Source organism: Tetrapisispora phaffii, chromosome 3, assembly GCF_000236905.1.
Source record: "Tetrapisispora phaffii CBS 4417 chromosome 3, complete genome".
NCBI classification, from domain to species: Eukaryota; Fungi; Ascomycota; class Saccharomycetes; order Saccharomycetales; family Saccharomycetaceae; genus Tetrapisispora; species Tetrapisispora phaffii.
The window spans coordinates 726,813-754,561 of NC_016522.1; the positions used below are offsets into that span (position 1 = coordinate 726,813).

Below are 27,749 nucleotides of genomic sequence, written 5' to 3' on the forward strand. Positions count from 1 at the left end.
CATTCGTTAAAGTAGTTTGAATATCTATTTTGTGTGCAAGTTAATAGCAGATTTCATTTATTCAAGCTGATATTCTGGTTCCAAATTTGATTTTCATCATTATATTTTACCTTCGAGTTTGATAACGATACAACCTTGTTCGTTAGCGCATATTCATGATTTTTGTCAACATATCGTGGAGTATTATCGGATCTAAGAAGGATTGCTTTAGAGTTAGACACTAGTTGGTATCCATTATCTATATTCTGATGACTAGCTGTGTATTTTCTAACATTCAAATCACTTGCCTCATTATTCAAATCTTTAGATACTGAAGTTTGTGAAATCCGACGCGATTTGCCATAATACGACGTCAACCCTTTATTTTGAGACATTGACGCATTGCTGAAATTTGATCTCACTTGGGTTTTCTGAGTTGATGCATTTACGTAGTTATATTGATATTTTCCATTTTGAGTGTTCACATATACAGGAATGTGTGACATTGTCGTTGTCAAAGTTTCATCGAACTGATTAACAGGAATTTTATTTCTATACATGGATACGTTGTTATCTGACAATGCCTGTGATTTGTTGATGCTATTTTGATCTTGATGATGATTTAGAAGCTGTAGTCCATCGAATCTTTGTAAGTAATTAGATACTACAATATCACTGTTCCTTCTGGATCTGTCATAATTATCAGAATCAAAATAATTTAACGATGAAGTGTCATTGGTTAGGTTGCTGTCACTTTTTCTCCTCAGGGTGGGGATTGATAACAATAACAATCTGCTACTTCCACCATAATAGTATGAGGTTATTCTTGAGTTTTTTAAATCAGTTAAGGGAATGGTTTTGGGTTTTGTCGACCTTGCTGTCTGAATTAGAATGTCAAACGCTTTAGATAAGTTTTTCTTCATCTGTTTTGTCCTTGGGTACGCCTTTCTTTTTTTCTTCAAAATACCATTGTTTTTATCATTCATCGTAGATTTTATAACGTTATGATTAGTCTCTTGTTTTCCTTTTCTCTCTATTTTAAAATTATTGCCATTCGATTTGTCGCATAGAAATGTATCCTTTATTGCAGAATCTTTATTATTGATGAAATTTCCTCTAGAAATATCATTCTTATATACAAAATCCAATAGTTTTTCCATATCTATTTCTTTAGCTAATTTCTTAGGTACTGGTTGCTTCAAAGTGCACGAAGGAACCTCATTTATTCCAATATAAGTATTTTTCTGCTGTACACATTTATTCAATGGATCGATCATTAAATCATCATTTAATTTTGTAGATTTTGTTGGCTTTCCTTTCTCAAAAAAATTATTTATGTTGTCAAATATTTCCAATGGCATATTTTGTTTGAATTTTTCAATTACCTCTTCATGATATTTGACACATTCATCAGCGAAATTTGAACCAAATAAAGGAACCAAAAAATATCTTATTGGGAAACAAAATCTTTTACAAATTTCTTTAGCCATTATCCAAGGTAACCAAGTGCCTTGTATTTTAATATACCCACCTCTAATTCTATTAATCAAATCGTATATGCTCAAGTTTTGCATTTTATCTGTGTTCACTCCATCGTTTTCACCATTCAATATATAGTTTTTAAAAACAATTAACAGCTCTTCCTTCAAATAATTAGATACATTGGCCCAATGTAAATCAATATGATTTGGATTTGTTACAACAGTGGATAAAGTTGGATTATCATCTTTTTCTTGTAAAGTTGATTTCATACATTCGTCTTTGATAATTTTCGTTCCTTCTTTTTTTGCTGCATTACCAAAACTATTTGTTCTACTTCTTTTTTTACCTATGTCAAAATTATCGACAGTAGGTGATTTTAATTTATTCAATTGAGATGAGTTCCTTCTTTTCCGTTTAATTTTTATCGAATCACGATCAATTTCTAAATCATCATAAAAAATATGATTCATTATCAAATCAAATTCTTCAAAGCATACTTTATCAATAAAGCAGTTGTTAATTAAAATTGCGTTTTTAGCATTGCCATTTTTGATTGTCACGTCATCATTAAATCTAGTCAAATGTGTCAAACCTTTCATCACATCCTGATATAATCTCCAAATTCCTGTTATAAACACATAACCAGTATCATGTGTCCACATGACGCTAAGGTTTGGATTTACTAAAGTAGATTCTTTAATTAAATCATAATTTACTTTATTTATTTTAAATTGCTGATTTTTTAAAAATATTAATGGTTTATCATCATCCCAATGTTTGTTTATCGATTCATGATTATGGTGCATCCCTAGAAAACCATTTGATTCAAAATTTACTGGATCGATATTTTCAAAAATTTGTAAATAATTAATATTTTTTAGTGTATCACTCGATATACCAAGTTTACATTTCAATTCTTGATTATTATTCAAAAATTCCAATAATTTGACATCAATGTTATCTTTACTTAATGGATTTTTTTCATCTGAAAAACATAATTTAATATCAGGCAAGTTATATTCAAAACAATTTAAAACATTTGAATTACAATTTTCTAAGTTATTTAATTTGAAATTTTGTGCAGTATTCGATTTATAATTACTTTGTTTAATATCTAACGTATTAGTTACATCGAAACCTCCAACGTTTCCTTGGGTAGCCTCTTTGTAACAGAATATAAGTAATGCAACTCGCTGGTAATCATCCAATGGACTCTCAGTTAACTTCAAATCGTTAAAACTTAAATCTCTAATATTAAACATCATTCTCCTCTATTATTACTTTTCCTTTTTTTTTTTTGCTCTTTTTGGTTTCACTATGGGTCGGCCGGCGGCTGAATCAATTTATATTTTTATCAATACCCTAAAAACAAGGCAAAATAAGAACACAAAAAGGAAGAGACCTAGTTTATTGTATTTTATTTAGTAAAAACCGATCCTATGAGACTATGCAGTTTGGTAGTTTTAATAAATCAATAGATTAAATTATGAAATGGAACACAAATATAAATATAAACCAGAGGTACTATATATATATATGTACATTTTAAAATATATTAAGTAAACCTTTATATGAATAGATAATAACCAAGATGACTTAATGAATACAAATAAATGATATTATTGCATGAAGCAGTTGCTTCTAATAATGAATATTGTAGAAGTTGTTTAATAAATGAACTCCTCTTTCCATTTAATTATTGTTCTTACATAAACTTATTTACTTTTACCTTTTCCTTTCCCCTTCTCAACGTATATATTTAACTATTTATGAAATAGGATGGGATTAACTTACTCCAAATAGTAAGTAATCAAGAAATACACATTATGCGTTGGTTATCTATGAATATGTAAATACCCATGGACTCATAAATATGTTGAACAGAAATAGATACATTGTAGGATAAATATGGGGAAGATAAATTAATTAATACCAAGTTTAGTATTGTAATGGCATCCTTAATTTCTTTCCCCTTATTCGGATGTATTCAACGGTTATCTTTCCTTTTTGGTTGTGACGTAAATTCAACATTTTTGTTGGACAAAACAAATTATTATTATTATTATTATTATTACATTCTTTGCACTATGTACGCATAATTGGTATGTGCATAGATAATTGTCATATTTATTATTTATAAATTTGTATAGAATATTCATAGTTTAATATCGATTTTGTGATGCTGTTTTCTTCCTTCTTCCCCTCCTGTTATATTATTAGATTTAGACACATTTTTCAATTAATCCAGTATTTACATTGTATAACATCCCGAAGACTTGTAAAGTACTATTACTTATACCTTCTTTTACTGTATCTATCGTGTTTATGTTATTAAATTGATTTTCAACATTCTTTATTGATAAAATCTTTGATTTTTCCTCAATTGGCAAGTCAACGAAATTATTCTCATTCTTTTTATTGACATCATTTACCAACGTATCTAATTCAGTCAAATATTTAAATAGATGTCCGCAATTCTGTGAAGGAAGATCTTTTCTTTTATTGGTTAAACATGTTTTAATACCACCACAGTCAGTATGACCAAGAATAATGATTTTCGATACTTTTAACTGCAATACGGCAAATTCAATCGTTGCCAAGAGCGACAAATCGTCTGCATGGCATATATTGGCTACCGTTTTTAATGTAAATATTTCTCCTGGTAAAACTCCGAAACAATTTTCGTTGTACCTTGAATCCGAACAACTTATCAGCAGAGTGTGTGGATCTTGACCTTTCCCATTATATTGATCGAATAGCACAGGATGAGCTGAGTTCATTGAATTCACCCATTTATGGTTGCTGTGTAAAAATTGATCGATATCTGATTCTCTGTTTAATGTAAAAATTGAGTCTTGTGGAAGGTCTGGCATTTTTTTATTTTACTTTGTGTTTGTATGTTGTAATGTTGGTTTATTTATTTATATATATATATATATATCTACAAGAGCGATGTATACTATAATATAACCTGATACAAATTAAATTGAGAATATGTTAATATATCTATTTTTCTTTTCATGTTCAAATCAATTTGTTTAAATATAATCCATGATTCAATTAAATATTTAAGAGCTTGATATCTCATAATGAAAACTATCTCCTTTGCTACTTAACTCAAAAACGTTTTCTTATCAAACGAATAAATCATATTTACATCACCAATTTGATGTAAAATATAATACCTAATATAGGAGAATAATTAAATATTAAAGATGGTCAATTTTAAATTACAGTGTACTTCCTACCAACTAATATAAACAGTAAATAAATAAATTAATGGAGGGGATGGATGAGTCTTAATAACTTGTCTAATTTTGGCTTTCCTTAATATTTAAAATATATTGCATCATATTTTTTTACACCACAAAATATAATTATACAAATCATTTCTTAAAAGGTTGTCATGCTGTACTTTCTTCGAATCACCCGCTCGCCACAAATAGCGATGATGCAATAATGATACTTTTAAATATTAAATTTCATTTTTGTCTAAAAGAAAGAACAACAACATAAAGAACGAAACATCAATACATAAATCGTGCAGTGTATTGTTGATGACGGGTGGCGAAAATTATTGAGTGAAGAATAGTATCAGAAGAGGGGGCAGGAGAGGGAAGAATAAGCAGAAAGAAAAGAATCACTCCCATTATTATTATCACTTCGAGGGAACCCTTATATTCATGTGAAAACCTACAACAATTAATGATGATGTAAGATCGTGATAACAGTAATTAACTGGAAATTTATATTTTTACTTTTAAGAGAAAATGTATGCAGATGGTCGAAAGACCAAATGACATGTAGCTCGCAAGGTTATTGTGCTTTATTATTCTTATTCTTTGTAGACAACATTACACACGACAACTCCTATGCTTGCATCCACTGCCTTCTGTTGTTTTGAGGGTAATCTAGGGGAAAAGGGAGTGGATCGGAACAAGAGTTCTTTTTCTATTATTTTGGCGCGAATATATTATTCATTTTGCATGTGCGAGTGTGGTTATCACTATCCAAGCGTATTTTTCAAAATAAACGGGTTTAGTGTTATACGTTGCTTTCTGTCTTTGTTTTATGCGTCTCTCCGGATAAATAAAGAATCGAGCACAACGGAATTGTTTCTTTTCTGTTCTTCTAAGATAGTCTGTCAGTCAAAAAAAGAAAACCATAACGGACACCGATAATATTGACGTCAACTTATTCCGTTATTCATATTTTGATACTGTTTTATTTTCTTATCTCTCCCGTCATCAAGTTGCGCATTAAATCATCATGACTGAATTAAAAATCATCCATCGTTTCGTTTATTATTGCTGACTTTTACTGTTTTTTTTTACTATTATTGCTTTCTACATTCATTTCGCGTACACTCCGTTCCGATATATAATGTTTACTTTCATATTTCATTTCTTCGTAAAAAGGAATTTTTTTACCGTTTCAGTTCGAAACACGGAATCTCAATACATTCCCTGAAAGGAATATTAGCAAAACAATTTTATGTAAGTCACGTGCTTTACAATCATTTATTTTAGCACCATACAAATATTTTATATTTAGCCACTAAGTAGTCAGGCTTACTTATTAAAAGAAAAATTGTAACTAACATAGTTAGTCTTATATCATTAATCATTTTGTTCTTATGTTAACAATGCAATATAACGGTTGATCTGCAAAAGAAATTATATCACATCTAAAAACCATGCTTGATAATTGTTATTTTAACTGTCTTTTAATAAGCTGTTATAATATTACTCTTCGATACTCACTCATGTCACGTGCACGAGTTTCTCAAATAAGAAACTTTATTATATTTACAAGTTTAATTAATGTTATGCATACATATATACTGTCTACACTAATCTGTAATCAGGGTCAGTAAAGTGACCCTAAAGTGGCACTTCTAATCCTACTCTCTTAGCCGTCTTTTGAACTCTGACATTTTGTGCCATTTTATTGAACTCTCCCATATTGTATCTCTCAAATAATTCATCATATTCTCTCTGGTTATCTAGAAATAAATATATGTCTTTGTAATGCTCCAACGTTCTCTTGTTTATCATGTCCTGCCCAGTTGAAGACCTTATTTGCTTTTCAAAATGTGGTCTTATAAGGTTTCTAAATTCTAGAGGTGAAAAGTAAAATTCACGGTTTTTGCTAGGGTTAGCATTTTTCAATTCTACTAGCTTTTTTTCAATTGCTTTTAAATTCAACGCCATTGTACTGTTCGAATCCTTCAATAGTTGTTGACTTTTGGCTAATTTCAACTTCTCATACTTCAATAATGTTACTTCTTTGTTTATTTCATTAACTTCTTGAATTATTTTATACCTACGATCATGGCGAACTGCAGATTTGATTAGGTTCTTATATAGAGAAAGTAATTCGGTTTTTGAAGCATGCGCCATTTTCTTGCCTGATATCTATGTGTATTTTGTCTTTAGTAATATATAATTGGCTATACTTAAATGCTTGACTACATTTTATAATTCAATGTTTTCTAAAAGATCATTATAATGTTCATTATATCTTCTCAAGATTTTAAGATAGGTAATGCGGGACCTTTATTTTATCTTATTTTTTACAATTTTAAATTTTTTATTTTGCGTGTTATATGCATAACCCGGATTTATGTGCTTTAAATAATTATATTCAGATTAAGATAGTTCAATCCATGTCTTTATCATCATCATCATTATTTTTTTGAGATCTTTTGTTCTTCTTAGAGTTCTCAAATATTTTGAATACATATGTACGGGCTTCTCTTTCTTGAGCTGGTTTAGTAGTGTCTTGTTCACTATTGGTTCTTTTGTGATGATACTCTGGATAGTTTTCCCATTGAAATTTATTAGATTTTTCCACTTGAAACCCAGTTTGCTTTGCTAAAGCTCTCACTTCCCATAAATCATATGGTTCACCAGTGAACATGGTTAATATAACTTTACCGATACCACTCTCAGATACGCCATCCACCAATCTTCCATCGTTTTTACGTTCATCTAGAGAATATCCTTGTGTATACTTGGTCTTAGCATCTGTTATCGTTGAATTAATCATTTTAAAGAAGTCTTTACAATTTTTAAAGTAAGCAGATATTAACTCTTGATGATCTCTAATGTTTTTGTCCATATCCTTGATACCTTTACCATTATGAGGAAAATTAAACATTATGTTTTGAATAACTTTACCGCTTATTGAAATATTACCCTTTGTTTGCATAATTTTTTTCCAAGTGTTCTTTTTAGATATCTTAAATGATTTTATAAGGTTTGTACAGTCAATATGGAAAAATATTAAAACCTTCTCTTCGACTAAAAACTTATAGTTTTCTTCAAACGTATGCGGATATTTTAACTTTAGTTCTTGAACAGATGCATCATAACTTGTAACAATTAGGTTTTCAGGCAATATATAATCTTGTTCAATCAAAGATCTAGCAAATGAGAAGTTACCTTCACCGACTAGTAGTAGTGTTTCATTTTTACTGATTGGAATGAACTTCGTTTCATGTTCTTTCTGCTTTTGTTGATTCTTTTTAACCTTCGAATTTATAACTGGCTTTGTTTTATGGGCAATTTTTTGCTTTCTTTTCTTCAATGCTTGCTTTTTGGAAATATGATTCAATAAAGTTGTTCTCAGTTTTTTGTAACCAATCTTCCCTTTTAGTTTTCTACTCATTTTATCTTGTTTTTTGGAGATTATGATTGATGTCCCTTTAATGTATAGATATACCAAACGTCCAATGATATGAATGCAATAAAACTCAACCACTTATCTTTTTAAAGCATCTAATAAAACTGTATCTTTATAATATCTATACCTCTAAAATTTTTCAATGTCATCTCATCGCAAATATATATTTTAAAGGTCCGGCTAAATTATTTCCCCGGGTAAATATAACACGTCCGAACCCCATTGTTGTAATAAAGTGTTTAATCCAACTAGACTTCTATATTGGTTTATTGAATAGAAATCAGTTCACATAACGCTTAGTTAAATTATAGATTAACTTTTGATCCTCTAATGTTGGTCTCGTAGCCTAATTATATCGAAGAATAATTTCTAATTCAATTAGAAATCATTATAAATGTTAGTATAATGCTTAAACGAAGCAGCAATATTAAGTACCGGAGGATACATACATGAAGTAATAATGTTAAATTCTTTGCTCCTCTTATAATTAACGCAAGATAAAAAACTACTTGAAATCCTTTTTTAAAACCTTCATTAATTATTATATCAACTATTGTATTCTCAGAATAAAATTCATTTTTTTTGAAATACTTTTCATTTAACTTGTATGGAAAGATATTAATACCTTTAACTGATGAAACTTGAATCCCATAATTTTTAAGGACCATAAATGAATTTACTTCTGGTGGGGTACTGACGATATTACTCAAAGCAAAAACGCAGAATGTTCCGATCAATAGTGTAATATGACTTAGTTGTTTATAATTATTTTTTAAACAGATGTATGATAGATATGTTATCAAAATTATTACAACATTATTGATAAGTAGTTTTAAATGGTAATTCTTTGGTAATATTAGAAACTGTAAACATCGTCCACTCTTGAATTTTGAAACATAAAGAGTGTAATTTTTTCTCTCAATAGTTGTAAGTTCTGCTTGATTAGTTTCCTTTACTTTCATATTATCTATCATATCAGTATCCATGTATATTTACTATAATTATGTAATTGGTATGTAACTTAACTTTAACATTGAAAATAACCATTCATATCATTCTTTTAGCTAACTCATACTTAATATTTTAATATCTAGAATATACAATCCTTTTCTATGCATGTGCATTGAAATTTCGCGGTGTAATTTGTATACTGCTAAGACTTCATTTCGCGAATAGACCATTACTAAATCTATTTTACAAATGAAGTTATTGAATTAGAATCTATTTTATAATTAAATTAGTTAAGAGCATTGTGTTTTTTCTTCCATATATTTTATTACCTATGAAAAAGCTAATAATACAACTTTTATAAATTTACAAATCTGAATGTTTTAATATATTTTGAGCTATCGACCTTGAACGATACTGTTAGGATGATCAATTTTTTTGAAGTTAACTGATTCCTGCAACTTCCTCCTCTGGTTGTTTTTCCTGTCATCAATTGTACCTAATACAATTTCAGATTTTCTATACGATTTTAAATCTTCTGTCATGAATCCACCTGACGTCTTCTTATTAATATCTTTACTTTTACTAATTTTCAAATCTTCATTTTTAGCTAGTTCTTTGGCATCCTCAATTTCCTTAAGATGTTCTTCATGTTCAACTTGTAACTTTTCTAATTTATCATTAAACTCATCAATACTACCCAATTTCTTCCTTATTTCGTCACAATATGTGTCAAAATCAGGCGGTAATCGAGATCGTAGAGCCAATTCAATCATTATAGGGTGCTTTTTCTCTTCATTGATGAATTTAGCTTTTATTTGCTTCCTAGTTCTGTAGGGAAATAATTGAGCAATAACATTAAAATCAGTTCCCCACATGGTTAATGCTTTGTAAAATTTGATTAATTCAGTACTAGTCCATGGGTCAGTGTAAGAATTTCTCCCATAAGTGGCTGAATTACACAGATTTTCAAACGGATTTTCATCGACTTTTTCCTTCTGCGAGTTCTCATAACTTGCGTTTTTATGTCTATCAATTTGGATGGATTCATCATCAACTGCAATAGTACCTTCCTTATTCAACTTTAGTTGAATGGTAGATGGTTGTAGGTCTGGGATATCTGAATTTAGTAAATCATCTCTAAGCTTTTTACGTTCTTCCTTCGCTTGTTCAATAGTTTCTTTTGTTAACGAATAAACAGACTTAAATTCCTCACGAGCTCTCTTTCTAATTTCCCTTTTCTCGATTCTCTTTTTGACTTTTATATCATCTGCTTCTTTGGCTTTTTTAAAGTTTTCAGAAGGCTTGCCAATAGGTAGCAAATGCTTACATAGCTCTGCCATTGTAAACTGATCCTCATCTATAGTATACTTCTCTGAATCGCCATCGTCAATATTCTTCGGGATTTGTCCTAAATTTTTAATCTTAAAACTTTTATATTTGTCTTCAGTCTCAGGAAACAAATCATCAGACATAACTTTATTCAAGTCTGCTCTAGATATTGGAAACGATATTTTTGTGGCTTTATTTCTAGTTTTACTTCTGGTCTTAGTGGACTTCATGTTTGACTTAGAATTTACATTTTTCTTATCACTATTACTAGTACTACTTTCAGAACTAGTTGAATCATTATTATTTTCAACTGGGACAATACTGATCCTATGCACAGACCCTGATTTTTTCGAAATCGATATTCTTGTGGACATTCTGCTTTTTTTTAAAGTTATCAAATTATCATCAGATTCTGGGATACTACTCATTCGAGATTTCTTTGTGCTCGGATTGGATATAGTAGACAAACGTCTATGTACAGTTTCTCCAGCTGTCGTATTTAATTGTTGTTTAGAACTTTGCATAGCAATCGGTTTGAAAAGTAATTGTGAATTACTATTACTCAATGAATTCAATCTACTAGACCGGCGACGTTTAGTATCTAAACTACTAGTAGATGAAGTTGAAAGTCTAGATTCTGTACTAGATGAAGTCTCTGAAGGAGTCAAATCTTTTTGGTTATCAGTAGCTAACTTTTGTTCAAAAGATATTTTCTCGACATCTACATTATGATCTTTGTTACCATCGGAAATGTTCTTTATAACCTTTGATTTAGGATCATCATCATCAAATACACCTTTATCAGAAAGCTTAATTTCTGGCTCTAATGTTTTCTGAGCTGAGAGTGGAACTGACAATTGCTTGATCACTCTACGTTGTCTAACTTTTGGCGCAAAACGCGTACCACTTTTATTAACTACACTACTCATTCTATAACTATTGTTGTTGTGCCAATGTTAATATTCTAAAACAATCTAGTAGAACCGTATTACAAATTGATATGCTGGCAATATGTTATTTGACAATTATATATACATATAATATAATACTTCTGGTTAAACAGATATTGATCACAAAATAAAAATACAGATGATTTAAGTTCTAGTATGCATTTCTTGATTTGTTGATATGTTTTATTTTCTATGTTAAAGCTTAAAACATCAATGCGCATGAGATTGGTTGTACGGTTAAGTCACATGATAAAGGCAACAGCATATATAGGTACATATATATATGTAGGTGACAGGACCAATATTAAGGGTGACAGGGTCTGAAATGTATAAAAGAGAACCTGTTATTAAATATACTAATCTAGTGAGCAATTTTTTGACTTTATTTATAATTTGCTGATGTTAATTTAAAATTATTACATAAAACAGCGCCATTTTGTTTTAAAAAGAATATGACTATATATCTAATTTTGTTTGAGAAATGTCATCTCTGTCTAAACTACGTATTCTATGGAGATTATATACGCAATGACGCTATATATACATTACAGACATATTCTAATAAGGTTTAAAACGAGTCTTTGAGGAGTGTTTGTCTTTATCACGTTTCTGTTTATGTTTTTTGCTTTTATGTTTCTTGACTTTTTGGTTATCATCAATGGTTTTATATGCTTTTTTATTTCACTATTCTCTCCATATTGTTCATTATTTCTTCCAACTAACATGTTGTAGTCGTCCGATAGAACGTCCAATTGTTCAGTTGCGTTCCAAAAGTCTTTTGAAACATTTAATATACTCGAACACCTTGGAGCATGCCATATGTTCACATTACCATCTTCACCACACGAGTAAATTATATCTGAATGGTTATTTAGGTTTCCTGGAGGAATAAAGACATCTCTGATTACTTCATCGCCGTGTGCATTTGGAATTATAATATGATTTTCAGTATTCATTATCTCATTTTCAAAACCGCATATTTTAAGTTCACCTGCATTTTCTGCAGATTTTCCCATAGCAACATAACCTGGATACAGGTCAACTACATAATCACAGTCCCATTGTCCTCTAATATCACCGAAATCTAATGGGCGAGGTTCTGTCAATTCATCAGATTTATCATTCAATTCATGAATTGCAAAAGTTTCCATATGCGATAACGTATATATTCTTTTTGGTGATAACCATCCACATGAGTGAATGGATGCATAATTGATAACTTGATGCAAGGCTTCATCTTCATCCTCTTGTGCGAGATCATATATATTTGTATACCCATCAGTTGAACCACTCAGTAAAATATTTTTATCAGATGGATGAAATTTAATATCAGTGATATCGTCATGATGCGAATCTACAAATGCCCGTACTGGTTTACTGAAATATCTAACATCATATATGAACATTTCAGCATCAACACCGGTCAACTCAGTGCCGCAAACTAACATATCATGTCTTGATTCTAATGACAGAAACACAGAATTTTTATCATTTTTAATTGTAGCCACTGGTGAATCGCCATTCCTAACATCATAAATTTTTACAGAAGCCAATGAAGTAGCAGCGAAGATACAGCCATTTTCGAAATCATTATTTATCACTCGTAATGAATTAATATTTGTTTCACCAACTTCAAATTTCTTAATAATACTAGGAGAATTCCAATCAATCAAATTAACACTACCATTACTTGAACTACACAAAAGACCACGACTGTAAAGAGGCTTTAATTCCAAGCACCAATTGTCATTACCAAAGGTAATTTGATTAACCAATTTAGCGCTCATATGCCAATGTTATAAAATAATTTTCCTTGACCTTGAATTGTACGAAGTTTCACACCTCAAATAACCAAAAAGTAATGGACAAAATTTCAATCTACTGTCTAAATTTAAATTCTTACTTGCAAGTGGCAATCGATGTTGGTTGTTCAACTTAACTGACGATCAATTAATTTAATAGTTACTACTATATATATATATATGTGTGTGTGTATTCAGATTTATACCGATGAGATACTAAACAAAACTTGAAATATTTACCCGAATTTTATCGACATCTAATTGTTTCGAATGGCACTATTTAAACAAAAGTTATTCACCCTTTAAAGCATTAAATTTCACGGTACTACTAAAAAAATACATACAGGTCAACAAACGGACCAAGCTAGATCTTATCTAAAGCAAATATCCATCATTAGAACTTGGCTTCCTTCAAAGATATTGGGTCAATGTTTATATATTCTCCGTTTATAGATTTATATCTTCTTTATATTGCAATAGATCTCATCAACTCAAACCCGTCATTGCTTCTTATAATATCGAATTTCTTAAGGTATTAATTTCTATCAAACAATACCAAGAAGAATATATTTTCAAGTGAAAAATAAAGTAAAAATTAAATTTCAAGATTCTTAACATTGAAAAATTATTGGAATGTTTTGTGATCTTAGAATGTATATATACGTGCTCCTGTTATTAATTGATACAAGGTAGACAATGCTTAATTTGTCATTTGCTATTCTCTTTTTTTTTTTAGATACAATTTTGATATATTGAAGTTATTCTTTATAATTTGATCTTATTTTTTCTAGTTCTCTTTTAATACGTAAGTAGTCTCAATTGTTCTCGAAATTACAGTAACATACATAAGTGTTGCTATACTTTTTATTATCCCTTTACTACCTAAAACGAACGGAAAGTGAAAGTTGAGACGAATCGTTACAAGATTAATTGCACCAGTACATATATGAATCAACCAGAAATTCCATTGTATACACCAGGTATTATTTTACCAGTAGGGTCTCACCAAGCTAAAATATTGAAGTATTTGACAAGTGGGGGGTTTGCACAAGTATATCAAGTTGAAATATCACCGTACGATATTCATAGTGGATCGAATATAGCATGTTTGAAAAGAGTCATTGTACCGGATAAAACATCCTTGAATGTACCAAGAGCTGAAGTGGAAGCCATGAAATTGTTAAGAAATAATAAGTATGTAGTGTCATATATCGACTCCCATGCTGCTAAGTCACGCCCGGCACCGGGTGTCCCTAATGGCTCTTATGAAGTGTTTTTATTAATGGAGTATTGTTCAGGGAAAGGGTTGATCGATTTCATGAATACCAGATTGCAGAATAGATTAAAAGAATTCGAAATACTAAACATTATGAGTCATGTTTCTCAAGGTGTAGCGGCAATGCATGCTCTACAACCACCTCTATTACATAGGGATATAAAAATTGAAAACGTTTTGATTTCAAACAAAAATGAATTTAAACTCTGCGACTTTGGTTCAGTATGTGGTGTAATTAGGCCTCCGACTAACCAAACAGAATTGGATTTTGTTCAACATGATATATTGAAAAACACTACTGCTCAGTATAGATCCCCAGAGATGTTGTCATTGTCCAAAAGCATACCTATTAATGAAAAATCTGATATTTGGGCTCTAGGTGTATTTTTATACAAAGTATGTTACTATACAACGCCATTTGAAAAAGAAGGTGAAAATGCTATCTTACATTCTAGATACCAATACCCAGCATACCCTCAATATAGTGATAATTTAAAAAATTTAATAAGGGTTATGTTGATGGTTGATCCATCAAAAAGACCAAATATATGCCAAGTTGTGGAAGAAGTGTCAAGACTTCAAGGAGTTCCTTGTCCGTTGAAAAATTTTTACCTAGAGAGAGCCATCAGACAGACTGCAGTTCAAGATAACCACTTTAATCATCAAATGGAACAATTCCCTCCTTTGCATTTACAACATTCAATTAGTTCACCTGCACTCTCAACTGTCAATAATAATATTGGCCTAAGCAATATTAATTTTCTTCAAAATGTTAATAATTCAGCAATTCAAACCGCAAATACAACATCAAGAATCAATAATAATCCATATAGCCTTCATAATTCATCTACATTACAAAATACGCCACAAACTATTGCTGCTGATCGAAGATATCCTGTTTCAACAGCACCGAAACAACAACACAATATACCTGCATACAACAATCAAATTAATGATATAACCCTCCAAAAATCTTTGAGTGCCACAATGGCGGATGCACCTGTGTCAACAATAAATATATCTGATAACGCTTTTGATAGAGGATTGCATTTATCGGAGCTTCAAAAATCTGTAACCGCTTTAAACAATGATATGAATCATATATATTCTCAAAAACAAGAGGGAGGAAGAGGAAAAATATCATCTATTTTAAATTCAAATCCAAATTCCTTAGATCAGTCACCTACTAGAGCTGAAAATAATGCACTTTCAACAAAATCTTCAAGAGTCGATCTTTCTGTATTTAACGATAATGATCAACCTCCTTATATTAAAAATGTACTACCTGTCGAAGATGACGCGGATGATGATATCTACACAACAAAACCATTCAACTCTAAACTGACTGATATTTCACTTACGTCATTACAGAAAGAGATCACAGAATTGAAAATGGAACTCTCGAAGAATGACTCAAAAAATGCTGTTGATAGTAGAAGTTCATTTAACTCAAACGCAGAACCTTCCTCAGAATTAACAAATAAAACCGTTAAGAAAAATTCAATTACTGACAGATATTTGAATTCAGTTGGCGACAATGGCGTAACATCTGTTAAAAAAACTGCAGAGGGATACGGGAAGTATACAAAAGTATCTGATAAGGAAGGTTCTTTGACCTCGGTTAATACTGCAAAGCCATTAGAGTCAGGGCACAAATCTGAAAATACGAATAAATATATTAAAGGTAATACAAAACAGAAGGTACCACCTAAATTGCCTACAAAACCTTCTTATTTAGGTGGTAAGAGAATTGAATCAAAATAATTCTACCACAATTTTTAATGTAATATTCACATAAAATTAATAAAACTAGTCAACTCTTTTAATAATATATAGCTGTATCCCATTTTATAATCGACTGCAAAAGAGCTCATAAAAAAGTTTAAACCTGCGAACGACTACATTCTTCTAATAGAACATAAAATGTATTTCTATTAGAGAAACAATGACTGACAGATTAATTATTATTAATTATACAACTATATTAACACTTATTGTGGCTTATATAGTAACTAATGATATTTTATAGATAGCAAATGTTGAATCTTATTCGTCTTCCGTATCACTCCATTCATCAAATGCATCTAAGATAAAGTCTGTTGCCTCTTCAAATCTTTCTTCTATTATATTATGTATTCCGTCAGTATCACATCTGAGAACTCTACCATATTTCTTACGCGGTTTTTTGTCATTCTCAGACCAACAACCGTGGAAATGATCTGTGAAAACCAATGAGTTCTTGAAGTACCAATCACCTAGAGATTCATCTAATGATGGGACTATCGGTTTCAAAGAACTACTTCCTACAAAATTTATTGCTGCTTTTGTAACTGTCCTTGTATCTCTTTTACCTAATAAATGCACAATCCCAGATGTTGCCTCTCCAATACCAATAAAGCACAATTTCTCTAGAGATTCAATGTACTTGAAATGATTATCCCAAAGTGAGATCATAACATCCTGAGATAGTAAATTTGATGAATAATTATCAGCTTCAAATGCGGATCTAGGAATATTAATATCGATAACAGCCGTTTCTCTCTCAATTGCCCAGTTTATAAATTTCAACGAGGAATCAAATATTATTGAAGTAGAAGGATCGATAATACCAGTTATTATGTCTCTATTTCCCCACACTTCAGGCGTGTCATGCAATAAGACGCATAATGATTTTGCCTTGAAAAAATTACTTGAACATATTATTGAATTTTTTGGTAAATTCAAATTTGGTAAGCTTAAACTAATCATACCAAAATCATCATAATAATGAGATAGTTGTGCATTTCTAATGGCATCTTGTAGTGGGAACATTTTCGGTATTTGAGATTCAATCGCATTTTCGTACTCCCCTCCAAAATTACCAAATTTGCGTCTGAAACACTTCCAGTATTTTGATTGCACCCTAATGACTTTATTTATCATTTCAAGGACTCCAGGTTTAGGGTCTCTATCGGATTCAGGTATTTCGTCCGGTGGTTCACCTATAAGTATCTTTGCAACTGCTAGGGCACTATTAGAGATTGAGTCCAGATTATAACCACCCTCAAGTACAACACATAAATTACCTCTAGCTAATGATTTTAACATATGTGTCATATAACCATAACAGTTTGGTGTAACGTGACATTGTCCAATAGTATCGCCGTGTGCAGCATCAAACCCTGACGATACAATAACTAAATCTGGTCTAAATTCACGTGCCATAGGTATTACGATTTGCTCAAAAGCCCAAATATATTCTACATCACCTACACCTTTTACAGGCCATGTGATGTTGCAATTGAAACCTTTACCTTTACCGTCCCCAACTTTATCGTAATTACCTTCTGGAAAGCCTGGATAAAATTTTCCTAATTCAAACCTATGTAATGAAATATAAAGAACATTGTCGTCTTCATAGAATGCCTTTTGAGTACCATTACCATGGTGGATATCCCAATCTACAATCAAAATTTTTCTTACACTTTCTGGATATGTTTTCAGAATCGATTTTGCAGCTACACTGACATTACTAAACAAACAGAAACCACCAGCAGCTTGCGGTTCAGCATGATGACCAGGTGGTCTTACAATAGCAAGTGCATTTTTAACTCTACCTTCAACGACAGCTTTACAGGCTTCTATAGCACCACCACATGACAGTCTTGCACTTATATAAGAATCATTATTTAAATAAACGGAATCACCTTTTTCTGTTTTGCTCAATAATTCTTCACGAGTCATTTTTTCAGTACTCTCTAAAAACTGCATATGTTCCTCTGTATGAACGTCAAGAATTTCTTCTTTTGTTGCTTCCCTCACTGGAATCTTTAACATTAAATCACCAATATCTGAAACACCTGTCAAAGAAGGATCATTAATTAAACCATTTTCTGCTAAAATTTTATAAATACGATATATTCTTCTTGGATCTTCTGGATGTGGGTCAATGTACTCAAAATATGATGTGAATATTTTTGCATGGTATCTCATCCTGACATCGTAGCAAATACCGGTTTTCAATGGAGTATAGTGTAAGTTAGGTTTCTGAGTTGGAACTATCACCGGTCTCTTAGGTAAAACTTGAATGACTTTCCCTTCGTCACCAATAGAAACAGAAGGAAATTCACTCTCATCCTTCAGTTTTCGTTTATCCCCAATCTGTTCAGACATGGTTTATTTATTTATCAGACAACGATATTAATTTATTATCGAAATATAATAATAATTTTAATGGTTCCCTTCTTTTTAACTAAGATATACTTTTGGAATTTACTCAACCTTTAATAATAAGAATTCAAAAAGTGAAAAGTCAAAAGAAGAAAAAAAATAAATAAATGCTAGTAATAATAATAAAACAGCCTGAACTTGACTCAAATGCAAATATATATAAGCTTTGATGAATTTTACAATTTCAATGCAAACAAAAGGCACAATGATTTTTCAACGTCAGCGATTTTAAAATATATATAACGATTATCTATTGCAAATATATGTGTGTACTATACACCAAAATCAAGACCACTTTATTAGAAATATCTCATATACGTTAATTGATAATATGTATTTTACAATAAAAAAAAATATAAAACGAATATGCTGTGAGTAAGGTTCAGGTAATTTCGAGCCTTCTTACCATCTCATATCTACTTGATATTTCTTGCAGGATTGAGCGTTTCGCAAGTAACTGTCTCAATTGCGATATGCTAAACTAATTTTTTCCTTCGTCTTGGTCTTTGTTTACACAAACCTTCATTTGTAAACAGTCTCTGTCTTTCCCTGTATAATGAAACTAACGTTTCCCATTTCAGTAAAAAAGCCCAATCATACCAAGATCCCTTTGCTAGTTGTCGAAAAGTACTCCAATAAAAACAGAACACACCGACATAAAGAAGACGGAACAATCAAGATCTCGAGACCTCTTCCACCCACTCTCTCCTTTAGGAGCGCTTTCTTTCCTTTTTATTTCCAGCCTAGAGCTGGATCAATTCTCAAGCTACGAATGCACGATGATTACGGAATGCTAGCAATAACGACAACATATCTCACTAAAATAAAGAACCGTAACAGATGTAAGCTTACTTACCAATTATTGTTACCCACAGTGGTATGCCTCTCTCTATATCACATTGTGTTATTGTAGAGCAAAACAAAAAATCACACATACAAGTCCCAAGCAATTAATTTTACGCCAAAGAGGAACAGGACATGGGCTTAACCACCGAAGCAATTGTGTTGATTGATCTGGGTGGTACGTAAAAAGTGTCTGTCATTCAAAGTCTCTTAACCTTGAGAGCATTTCTTCATCAGAGGCAATGCTCACCTATGTGTGCTTATAGTACTTTTTATATGCTAATTCTATTGCTTCTGCTGTATGTATTGTTTTTTATGGTTAACGAGTATGTTGTATTTGGTGCTTTCCTTTCCTGTCGTTTCTTTTTATTCTCTTTTTTTAGTCTCTGTGCGGATGTTTTTGTGTGTTTTTCGAATTTTTCATTTTGTGTTTTTTAACTTTTTCTTTAACGGTTCGAATTTTGAAAAACTTCAATTTCGATTTCGAAACAGAACACTACAGTTGAGATGAGATGAGATGAGTGGAGGTAGTATTATGGCTTGAACAATGTGCATTACAATTAGTATATATATATAAATGTGTGTATGTGGGGGTGGTATATGAATTTACAAGAATAAATTCTTGTAATTCGATAACTTAAAAGACCAGATAATCAATTGGTATTCCCTGTGTGCGTGGGCTTTATTATTTGACGATGAACTTTTATAGAGACGCTACTTGGGTCCTGGAGTTTTTGGAGAAGGAAGATGCTAAGGGTAAGATCTCTGGATCTATGCAGAGTATTGTTCTGAAGAGTTGTAAAATTTACAAAGTTCAAAGCAACCCAAAACATATTTATGCAGTCATGGCGTCTTGCTGGAAGTACAAACCGTATTTAGAGACGATTATGAAAAAATCTGGTATTCTGAACAACATTCCAAAGAAGAATGGGAAACCTAGATTCGAGAGATTGACAATTCTATTGTTGTGCCATGATTTACTGTTCTCCAAAAGTAAGCGAATACAAATGGGCAAACACCCTTTGAAAGAGTATGTATTGAAGTACAAGACTAGTTTGCGTAGTGAAATGGTTAAATTACAAGTTAAAATGAAACTCAAAAGCTGGGGCGACCTTATTAGCTCCCAAGATGATGCTAATGATATCACTCCGGTGAGATGGTTTCGTATCAATCCCATTAGAACCCCACTATCAAAGGGTGTCGAAGGTATCTTAGAAGAATTGGAGAAAAAATTCCCAACCAGAGTTGACCATTGGTCAAAAATTGAACAAGGAACAATTTATCACGATGAATTTATTCCAAATTTATTTGGGGTTCACACCAAGGATAAAATCACCTCTCATGAATTATATAAACAAGGTAAAATCATCATTCAAGATAGAGCCTCTTGTTTCCCAGCTCATGTATTAAATCCTGGAAAAGATGATATTGTTATCGATTCATGTGCTGCTCCCGGTAATAAAACTACTCATACCGCTGCGTATATATTAGGTGGACCTTCAAAGGACCAAAAAATACAAATACATGCTTTCGAGAAAGATCCAGAGAGAGCAAAAGTTTTACAAAAAATGGTAAGAACTGCAGGCTGTGCACGTACAATTGAAGTTAATGTAGGTGATTTTACTAAGATCGCTACTCCAGAAAAATTCAAGAACGTCACCGGCTTCATTGTCGATCCAAGTTGTTCTGGTAGTGGTATATTTGGTAGAAAGTTCATCGATACTCTAAACAAGAAAAAAGAAGGTGAAGATGTTGATGAAGATGACGAATCTGAGAGTATACCAGTCGAACAAGATGAAGAGTTTTCTAAGAAAGATGATTTAAAGACACGTCTATCGAAGTTAGCCTCGTTTCAATTTCAGGTTGTGAAACATGCCATGACCTTCCCTAAGGCAAGAAAACTAGTCTATAGTACTTGTTCGATTCACGCCGAAGAGAATGAAAGAGTTGTAATCGACTTGCTATTAGACGAAACTATTAAAAAAGCAGGATGGAGAGTTGCAAATAGAGAAAAGGTGATCCCTACTTGGCCAAGAAGAGGATGGGTTGATGAATTCAAAGAAGTTTTCAGAGATGACGAAGAAAAATGTAAAGAGATTGCAGGAGGTTGCATTAGAGCATTACCAAAAGAAGATGGTGGTATCGGTTTTTTCGCTGTATGTTTCGAACGTGATATTTGAGGAGCATAATATATAATATCTATGTACCATATTCAATTTGCATATTGTTATTTAATATTCCTTTTAATATTATATGAATGACTCTTACTGAATACACTTAATTTTATCTAAATATTACTTTAAATTATGTGAGGCTATTTATAATCTCCTTATGACATCATTAACAACATCAGATGTTGAATTCTTACCGCCTAGGTCTGGTGTCTTAATTTTATCTTCTCTCAAGTTTGAATCAACGGCAGTTTGAATATCCTGGGCTGCCTGACTATGTCCCAAAAATTCCAACATTAAAGCAGTTGATCTAATTGTTGCAATTGGGTTGGAAATACCTTTTCCTGCGATATCTGGTGCAGAACCATGACAAGGTTCACCAATAACAATCCCTGGGCCAACATTTGCACTTGGAACGACACCTAAAGATCCAACTAATGCAGCTGCACCGTCTGACAAAATGTCACCGTACAAATTCGGAGCGACTATAACGTCAAAACACTCAGGCTCTCTAAACAATCTGTATACCATGGAATCGATAATTTGTTCATTGTATTGGATATCACTGTAAAGAGTTTTATTGGATTCAAATACTTCTTTACAAACTTCTCTGAATAAACCGTCAGATTGGGATAGGACGTTTGATTTATGTGTAACAGTTAATTGGACATTTCCGTTATTCTTTAAACGTTGTAACGCAATATCAAGAGCAATTTTAGCAATTCTTCTTGTTGCGACTTCTGATATTCTTTTAGTGGCATCAGCTACTCTTGTGCCAGTTTTTTCATCAATGTATGTTTTCTCTAATTTAATGTATAAATCTTCAGTATTTTCTCTGACAATGACCATATCTACCTTTTTATTACCTGGAGTGTCGACAGACTTAACTGGACGAATATTTGCATAAAGGCCAAGCTCCTTTCTCAAAGCAACAATTGGTGAGGAGTATCCTTCAACTTTTGTAGTAGGTGATTGAACAGCACCAAATAATGCACCATCACAGTTTTCTCTTAATGTTTTGACTGTCTCTACAGGTAATGCCTTACCTGTATCTAAGAAAGTTTGCCAACCCGCTTGCAAATCTATAAAGTTGAAAGTTAAACCATGTTTTGGACCAATTGTTTCCAATACTTGTCTACCAGAAGGTATAACTTCTTTTCCAATACCATCACCAGGAATTAAACCAATTGTCAGGTTACTTTTTTTGGAAATGTTACCTATTGTACGTTGAAATTGTCTGTTATATACCGATCTTCTTAGCATTTTATTAATGAGTTTCTACCAGATAGGTATTTATTATAAAGTATAGCGGCCTATTATAAATGTAATTGTTCTTTTGTATTAAAGTTAATAAATTAGAAGCATTTAATAGTTCACTTGAGAAGATAAAAGTTTCAAGAATATGTAAAACTAGATATAGTTAAGAGTTTATATACGTTTAAATATTTCGCAAAAAGATGAAGACCTGACAGCATTTAAAATCATTGCAATTGTAATTGCAATGTTCACCATGATCAGTGTATTGTATATATTAGTCATAGTTATTGAATTCAATATATTCAATTGTAACCTTTAAATCAGTATTCTTCGATTTTTCACTTATTAAAATGAATTGAGAGTCATTACGAGTCCTCGGGAAGTTTAATAAGTTCCCGTGGAATTTGATGCCAAGGGACACCTAAATGAAGAGCATACTAACTATTATCATATTCAATATTTTGTTACTATATTCAATATTTTGTTACTATATTCACATGAATAAATATTATTTACAGAAAGTTATATATATATATAGGAATATATATGTTTTTGACTAGATGCATATGCGCTGTTTTGAAATTTTACTGAAAAGTCCATATATTTAAAGAGTGATGCCAGTAGCTTCTTCGGTAATTTGTTCACCGTCAGGATAATTCACATCTTCTTCTTTTTCTTGTGCCCATGTTTCTGATGGATTGGTACGTTTAGCTTCCATAAGTTCTGTTTCTGCAATTGCTTTTCTCTTCCAAACATCAATAACTTTTTGTTCCTGATCCATACCAAATTCGATGGTGGATGGCCCAAAAACAGATCCAAACATTTCCGCTTCTTCTTGTGCTACTTGTTCTTCAATTTCTGATTGCATTCTGACTCTGTAAAATTCATATCTAGCTTTGATCGTATGCTTTTGAAATATCATTATGAGTTTCTTTTTCATCAAATACATTGCTCTTTGAACAACATTCTCACCATCAAGTGCCTTACCGAGCTGTTGGATATGAGACCAGTCGTACGTCTCGTCACCATTGTTTTCAACTACTATCTTTGGACGCGATAATTCCCAAGGATGCTGAATATAAAATACTTCTCTCAATTGATCTTCGATGTATGAAAGTTTAGCCGGTTTGTATACGTTTTTCGATGAACTTTTCTTATCAAGTTTGTTATATCTTGATTTAAATAAAAAAGTTCCGTTCCTATCACTAACTAGTCTCTCATCGATGATTCTTAGTTCATTTAATTTCTTGTTATTAGATGGGTTAGTGAATTTTGGCGTCCTTTCGAATTTCTTCGATGGAGGAATTTCAGCAACGACATTATACCAAGCCGGTTGTTTTGTCAATAGACCCGACCTCAAATAAGAAGAGGTTCTTTCCAGCACATTCACTGCATTCTGTTGTATCTTCATCTCTGATCCGAAGGGTGTTGCTGTTCTTGCTGTTGCTTTATCGAAACCGAGTTCACTTCAATTGGGCTTAAATTACTCAATTAAAAAGGAATAATCAATGGTAAAAAATATTTCTCAAATTAGGAAAACGAAATAAAACAATTAATAAGTTCGTGGTTCAAGCGGATTGGTAACTCACCGGATAGTACATCTACTTAATAAGTACCAATGTTTTTAAACAAAACAGTTGTACTTGTTATATCTTTGTATGTAATGGTTCCTAGAACTGCACTTTGACAAATTATATATTTGTTTATCGTCACATGTGATTACGTTTTTTGGGAAGAAGCAGCCGTAGAACTCTTTGCTACACTCCGGGTAATCCCTAGTTTTACTTCAAATTCTCGACTTTAGAATAACCCAAACCAACCTCTGAGATAAGAAACAATAACTACTTCAACTACTCTCAATGTTCGATTTAAAGAAGTTTATTTGAGGTTGTCTTGAGTGTTCATTACAACTTGTGTTTGTTCAATTCCAAAACAATTCACCAAACACATACATATTGATTAGGAGCTTCCAAGATGTCTGCTCTTTTCAATTTTTCCTCATTATTGCAGGTTATATTACTATTGATTTGTTCAAGTACTTATATTCATTCACAATGGCCTTCGCTATTTGATAGGTATAAGGATACTGGTGTGTTATCTACTTTTTGGAAACTTTCACGTATAGGTGAAAGGGCATCTCCATATGTCAGTATTGCATGCATTATTATGGCTGTCAACCAATTCAACAGCTAATCATTTGATATGGTTCCCTAATACAACAACAACTAAAAAACCTTTACGATAGCCAGTAGAAGGATATCAACATCATACACAAACTTATATATATTGGCCTTTAAGTCTCGTTATTTTTTATAATATACATATATTTAAGTAGTCAATGCACATTAAATTCAATAAAGTTCTACTCTGTAGGTACTAGCAACATGTATTAATGTAACTACTAACAGTATTACATTTACTGAACTATAATTTCATTCAGTATACTCTCTTCAAAAATGATTATTCTTAGTATGTATCTATCATTCAATATGTGTCTTAAACTATGTGTCCCTCAAAGTCGCAATCATTTTTGAAAATTGAAATTGAATGTTGTTAAATTTAAAATTAACAAAACATAACAAATTGCACTGTACAAGAAGAAGAGATATTAATTAATATACTTGATAGAAGGTTATATGGTGCCTATATAAAGATCCGTTGAATAAGTGATTGTTGGCTATTAGTGTATAATTAATTATTGCAATACGTTCAAAGAAGTAATTTTCGTTCATACACTATAAACTATCTCGATTACAGTTGTTATTCTCAACTTAGGCGATATAATCTAGCTGATATTTCCTATTGTTTTCAGAAAGAATAGGTTGATAGAATTCAAATTCTAGTTTATCATCTTTTATTATTAATAATCGCAAAATTGACTGAGAGTTTAAAATATAAGTGGGAGAATATATAGGTTTTGTTTTAGTTTTTACGTGATGACATCTGATAATAAACTGTTCAGCTTCCAAGAGGGGACGAAGAAGAAGAAAAGACAAAGACAGAAACAAAAACAGAGAGAGAAACTAATGCAAGAAACGGTTGTCGTCCGTCAACCAAGTAGAAGAAAATATATACTTCAGAACCTCATTCCAAGAGGTGTAATTAACAGTGGTCATGCTGTATTGGTGGCATTCTATTTATTAAATATTGTCGTAACAATTCCAATTTCTTTTAAGATCGGAGGAATTTACTGTGGGTTGTCCTTTACAGGGACACTTTTTGGTTTATACTTCATTTCTACATCGGTCACTATAATCACCAAAAGGTTGACACACAACACAACGCTGAGATTATTGGCGAGTTCTCTGTTTTATATTCAAAATTTTATAATATCTTCGTTATTACAGATATATTTAAGAGGCTTCAATAATAAGGATCTGATAACTGCATTGACGTTTTTGGATGATTACTATTATAATGAAAAAAATGGTACAAACACCAAATACCAAATTTTATTCATTATTAAAGATTATTTCGTGAATATTATGAATTTAATTTTATTTCGTGAGGATAATGGATTGAATAAAATGTTGCAGTTAGCTTTAAAATCTGAAGGGAATAGTGTACCAGATCCACAAAAACTGAACTCATGGATTTTATTCTTCTATTACTACTATATTTTTATCAAACCATGGAAATTCCTACTGATTAATTCCACTCCATTTTTTACACTTCTGGAAGGTTTTTTCACGATACTAGGCATTCAAACAATTGGAGAAACAAATATTTGGTTGAAACAACAAAAGCACTCATCTTTTTGGGTAATTTTATCACTATTATCTTCCGGTGGTGTCATTACAGCAACATTATATTATTTGAACAGAATTTACGTGACTCCATTTTGGGATTTAACCGTCAGCACTGCATCAATGTTAGGATTTACGTTATCTATAGTAGGTGGTTTAGGTGTATTTGGTATCGTAAGCAAGAATGGATCTGCTATTGAGAGTTCATTATTCTTTGCCTATATTGTTCGTTGTATTTATGAAATGTCTCCAGAATTGGCAATTTCTGCTACAGATGAATTTTTAGAAGGGTTCAATGAAGTTTGGCAAATGAATCAAAATAGAATTACTGTCGCTGATAATGTTTTAACGTATTGTAAGAAGTATATAATGGATGCATTTTCTTCTTTCTCTTCAATTGAGCATCATCTTTTCCCAAAGACTATTGAATTGGGTATTTCAAAAAATCTGATCGTTAAACAATTCTGGGTATTTCTAAAAAACTTCACTATCAACGTACCTTCTTCAATTAATGATTTGATACAAATTACCGCACAAATGGCAGTAGATTCTATATCCCCGGCTATTATAATTAATTTATCTTTCAGATTAATGATATTTTACTCTGCTACTAGAATCATCCCCGCGATTCAAAGAAGAACAAAACCTGATGCACATGACCTAACTGGGTTCATGAGTGCTGTTTATTGGTTCAGTCCGTGCATGCTTATTGCTATGTATACCCATCTTATTTTACAATTTTCTGGTGAATTGAAGAAAAACATATGTTTATGGAATTGTGAAAATTGGTTATCTTCCTCTTCAGATGTTAAGTCAACTAATCTAGGAGACAATTCTATCATTGTGGATTCATGGAGTTTTTGGAATTGGTGTAATATATTTTGGACCATCATAATATATGCCAGTGAATTAATTGGAGGAAGATCCTAACTTTTCTGAAATACATAATATGACTATAGTTTTTATCATAAATGAGAGGTACTTTATGATAAGACAAGATTAACAAATAATTCAATCCACCTTAATAAGTAATAATATTTTCTACTATGAAATTAGTACATATAAAC

General features: G+C 31.6%; 14 protein-coding genes across 14 annotated transcripts; 4 read left to right on the forward strand and 10 right to left on the reverse strand.

Moving 5' to 3' along the window:
• Positions 1-53: 53 nt before the first annotated feature.
• XBP1 (Xbp1p) lies at positions 54-2,726 on the reverse strand (the record flags this gene model as incomplete). The annotated part of the gene is made up of 1 exon (XM_003684869.1): positions 54-2,726. One exon carries the CDS (start codon positions 2,724-2,726, stop codon positions 54-56), a length of 2,673 nt encoding a protein of 890 aa, XP_003684917.1.
• A 957-nt stretch (positions 2,727-3,683) lies between these two features.
• On the reverse strand, positions 3,684-4,334 carry NCE103 (carbonate dehydratase NCE103; the record flags this gene model as incomplete). Its single annotated transcript, XM_003684870.1, has 1 exon — positions 3,684-4,334. One exon carries the CDS (start codon positions 4,332-4,334, stop codon positions 3,684-3,686), a length of 651 nt encoding a protein of 216 aa, XP_003684918.1.
• Positions 4,335-6,344: 2,010 nt separating this feature from the next.
• FMC1 (Fmc1p) lies at positions 6,345-6,863 on the reverse strand (the record flags this gene model as incomplete). Its single annotated transcript, XM_003684871.1, has 1 exon — positions 6,345-6,863. One exon carries the CDS (start codon positions 6,861-6,863, stop codon positions 6,345-6,347), a length of 519 nt encoding a protein of 172 aa, XP_003684919.1.
• A 259-nt stretch (positions 6,864-7,122) lies between these two features.
• Positions 7,123-8,133, reverse strand: BMT5 (25S rRNA (uracil2634-N3)-methyltransferase; the record flags this gene model as incomplete). The annotated part of the gene is made up of 1 exon (XM_003684872.1): positions 7,123-8,133. One exon carries the CDS (start codon positions 8,131-8,133, stop codon positions 7,123-7,125), a length of 1,011 nt encoding a protein of 336 aa, XP_003684920.1.
• A 389-nt stretch (positions 8,134-8,522) lies between these two features.
• On the reverse strand, positions 8,523-9,134 carry GPI15 (phosphatidylinositol N-acetylglucosaminyltransferase GPI15; the record flags this gene model as incomplete). Its single annotated transcript, XM_003684873.1, has 1 exon — positions 8,523-9,134. One exon carries the CDS (start codon positions 9,132-9,134, stop codon positions 8,523-8,525), a length of 612 nt encoding a protein of 203 aa, XP_003684921.1.
• Positions 9,135-9,494: 360 nt separating this feature from the next.
• Positions 9,495-11,357, reverse strand: BDP1 (transcription factor TFIIIB subunit BDP1; the record flags this gene model as incomplete). Its single annotated transcript, XM_003684874.1, has 1 exon — positions 9,495-11,357. The coding sequence occupies one exon, from the start codon at positions 11,355-11,357 to the stop codon at positions 9,495-9,497; it is 1,863 nt and encodes a 620-aa protein (XP_003684922.1).
• Positions 11,358-11,923: 566 nt separating this feature from the next.
• TPHA0C03370 (uncharacterized protein) lies at positions 11,924-13,165 on the reverse strand (the record flags this gene model as incomplete). Its single annotated transcript, XM_003684875.1, has 1 exon — positions 11,924-13,165. The coding sequence occupies one exon, from the start codon at positions 13,163-13,165 to the stop codon at positions 11,924-11,926; it is 1,242 nt and encodes a 413-aa protein (XP_003684923.1).
• Positions 13,166-14,126: 961 nt separating this feature from the next.
• Positions 14,127-16,220, forward strand: TPHA0C03380 (Ark/Prk/Nak family serine/threonine-protein kinase; the record flags this gene model as incomplete). Its single annotated transcript, XM_003684876.1, has 1 exon — positions 14,127-16,220. One exon carries the CDS (start codon positions 14,127-14,129, stop codon positions 16,218-16,220), a length of 2,094 nt encoding a protein of 697 aa, XP_003684924.1.
• A 282-nt stretch (positions 16,221-16,502) lies between these two features.
• Positions 16,503-18,608, reverse strand: HDA1 (histone deacetylase HDA1; the record flags this gene model as incomplete). Its single annotated transcript, XM_003684877.1, has 1 exon — positions 16,503-18,608. The coding sequence occupies one exon, from the start codon at positions 18,606-18,608 to the stop codon at positions 16,503-16,505; it is 2,106 nt and encodes a 701-aa protein (XP_003684925.1).
• Positions 18,609-20,203: 1,595 nt separating this feature from the next.
• On the forward strand, positions 20,204-21,688 carry RCM1 (rRNA (cytosine-C5-)-methyltransferase RCM1; the record flags this gene model as incomplete). The annotated part of the gene is made up of 1 exon (XM_003684878.1): positions 20,204-21,688. One exon carries the CDS (start codon positions 20,204-20,206, stop codon positions 21,686-21,688), a length of 1,485 nt encoding a protein of 494 aa, XP_003684926.1.
• A 138-nt stretch (positions 21,689-21,826) lies between these two features.
• LYS12 (homoisocitrate dehydrogenase) lies at positions 21,827-22,942 on the reverse strand (the record flags this gene model as incomplete). Its single annotated transcript, XM_003684879.1, has 1 exon — positions 21,827-22,942. One exon carries the CDS (start codon positions 22,940-22,942, stop codon positions 21,827-21,829), a length of 1,116 nt encoding a protein of 371 aa, XP_003684927.1.
• Positions 22,943-23,540: 598 nt separating this feature from the next.
• RSM25 (mitochondrial 37S ribosomal protein mS23) lies at positions 23,541-24,347 on the reverse strand (the record flags this gene model as incomplete). The annotated part of the gene is made up of 1 exon (XM_003684880.1): positions 23,541-24,347. One exon carries the CDS (start codon positions 24,345-24,347, stop codon positions 23,541-23,543), a length of 807 nt encoding a protein of 268 aa, XP_003684928.1.
• Positions 24,348-24,910: 563 nt separating this feature from the next.
• Positions 24,911-25,129, forward strand: KSH1 (Ksh1p; the record flags this gene model as incomplete). The annotated part of the gene is made up of 1 exon (XM_003684881.1): positions 24,911-25,129. The coding sequence occupies one exon, from the start codon at positions 24,911-24,913 to the stop codon at positions 25,127-25,129; it is 219 nt and encodes a 72-aa protein (XP_003684929.1).
• A 743-nt stretch (positions 25,130-25,872) lies between these two features.
• Positions 25,873-27,612, forward strand: ICE2 (Ice2p; the record flags this gene model as incomplete). Its single annotated transcript, XM_003684882.1, has 1 exon — positions 25,873-27,612. The coding sequence occupies one exon, from the start codon at positions 25,873-25,875 to the stop codon at positions 27,610-27,612; it is 1,740 nt and encodes a 579-aa protein (XP_003684930.1).
• Between the last annotated feature and the right edge of the window lie 137 nt (positions 27,613-27,749).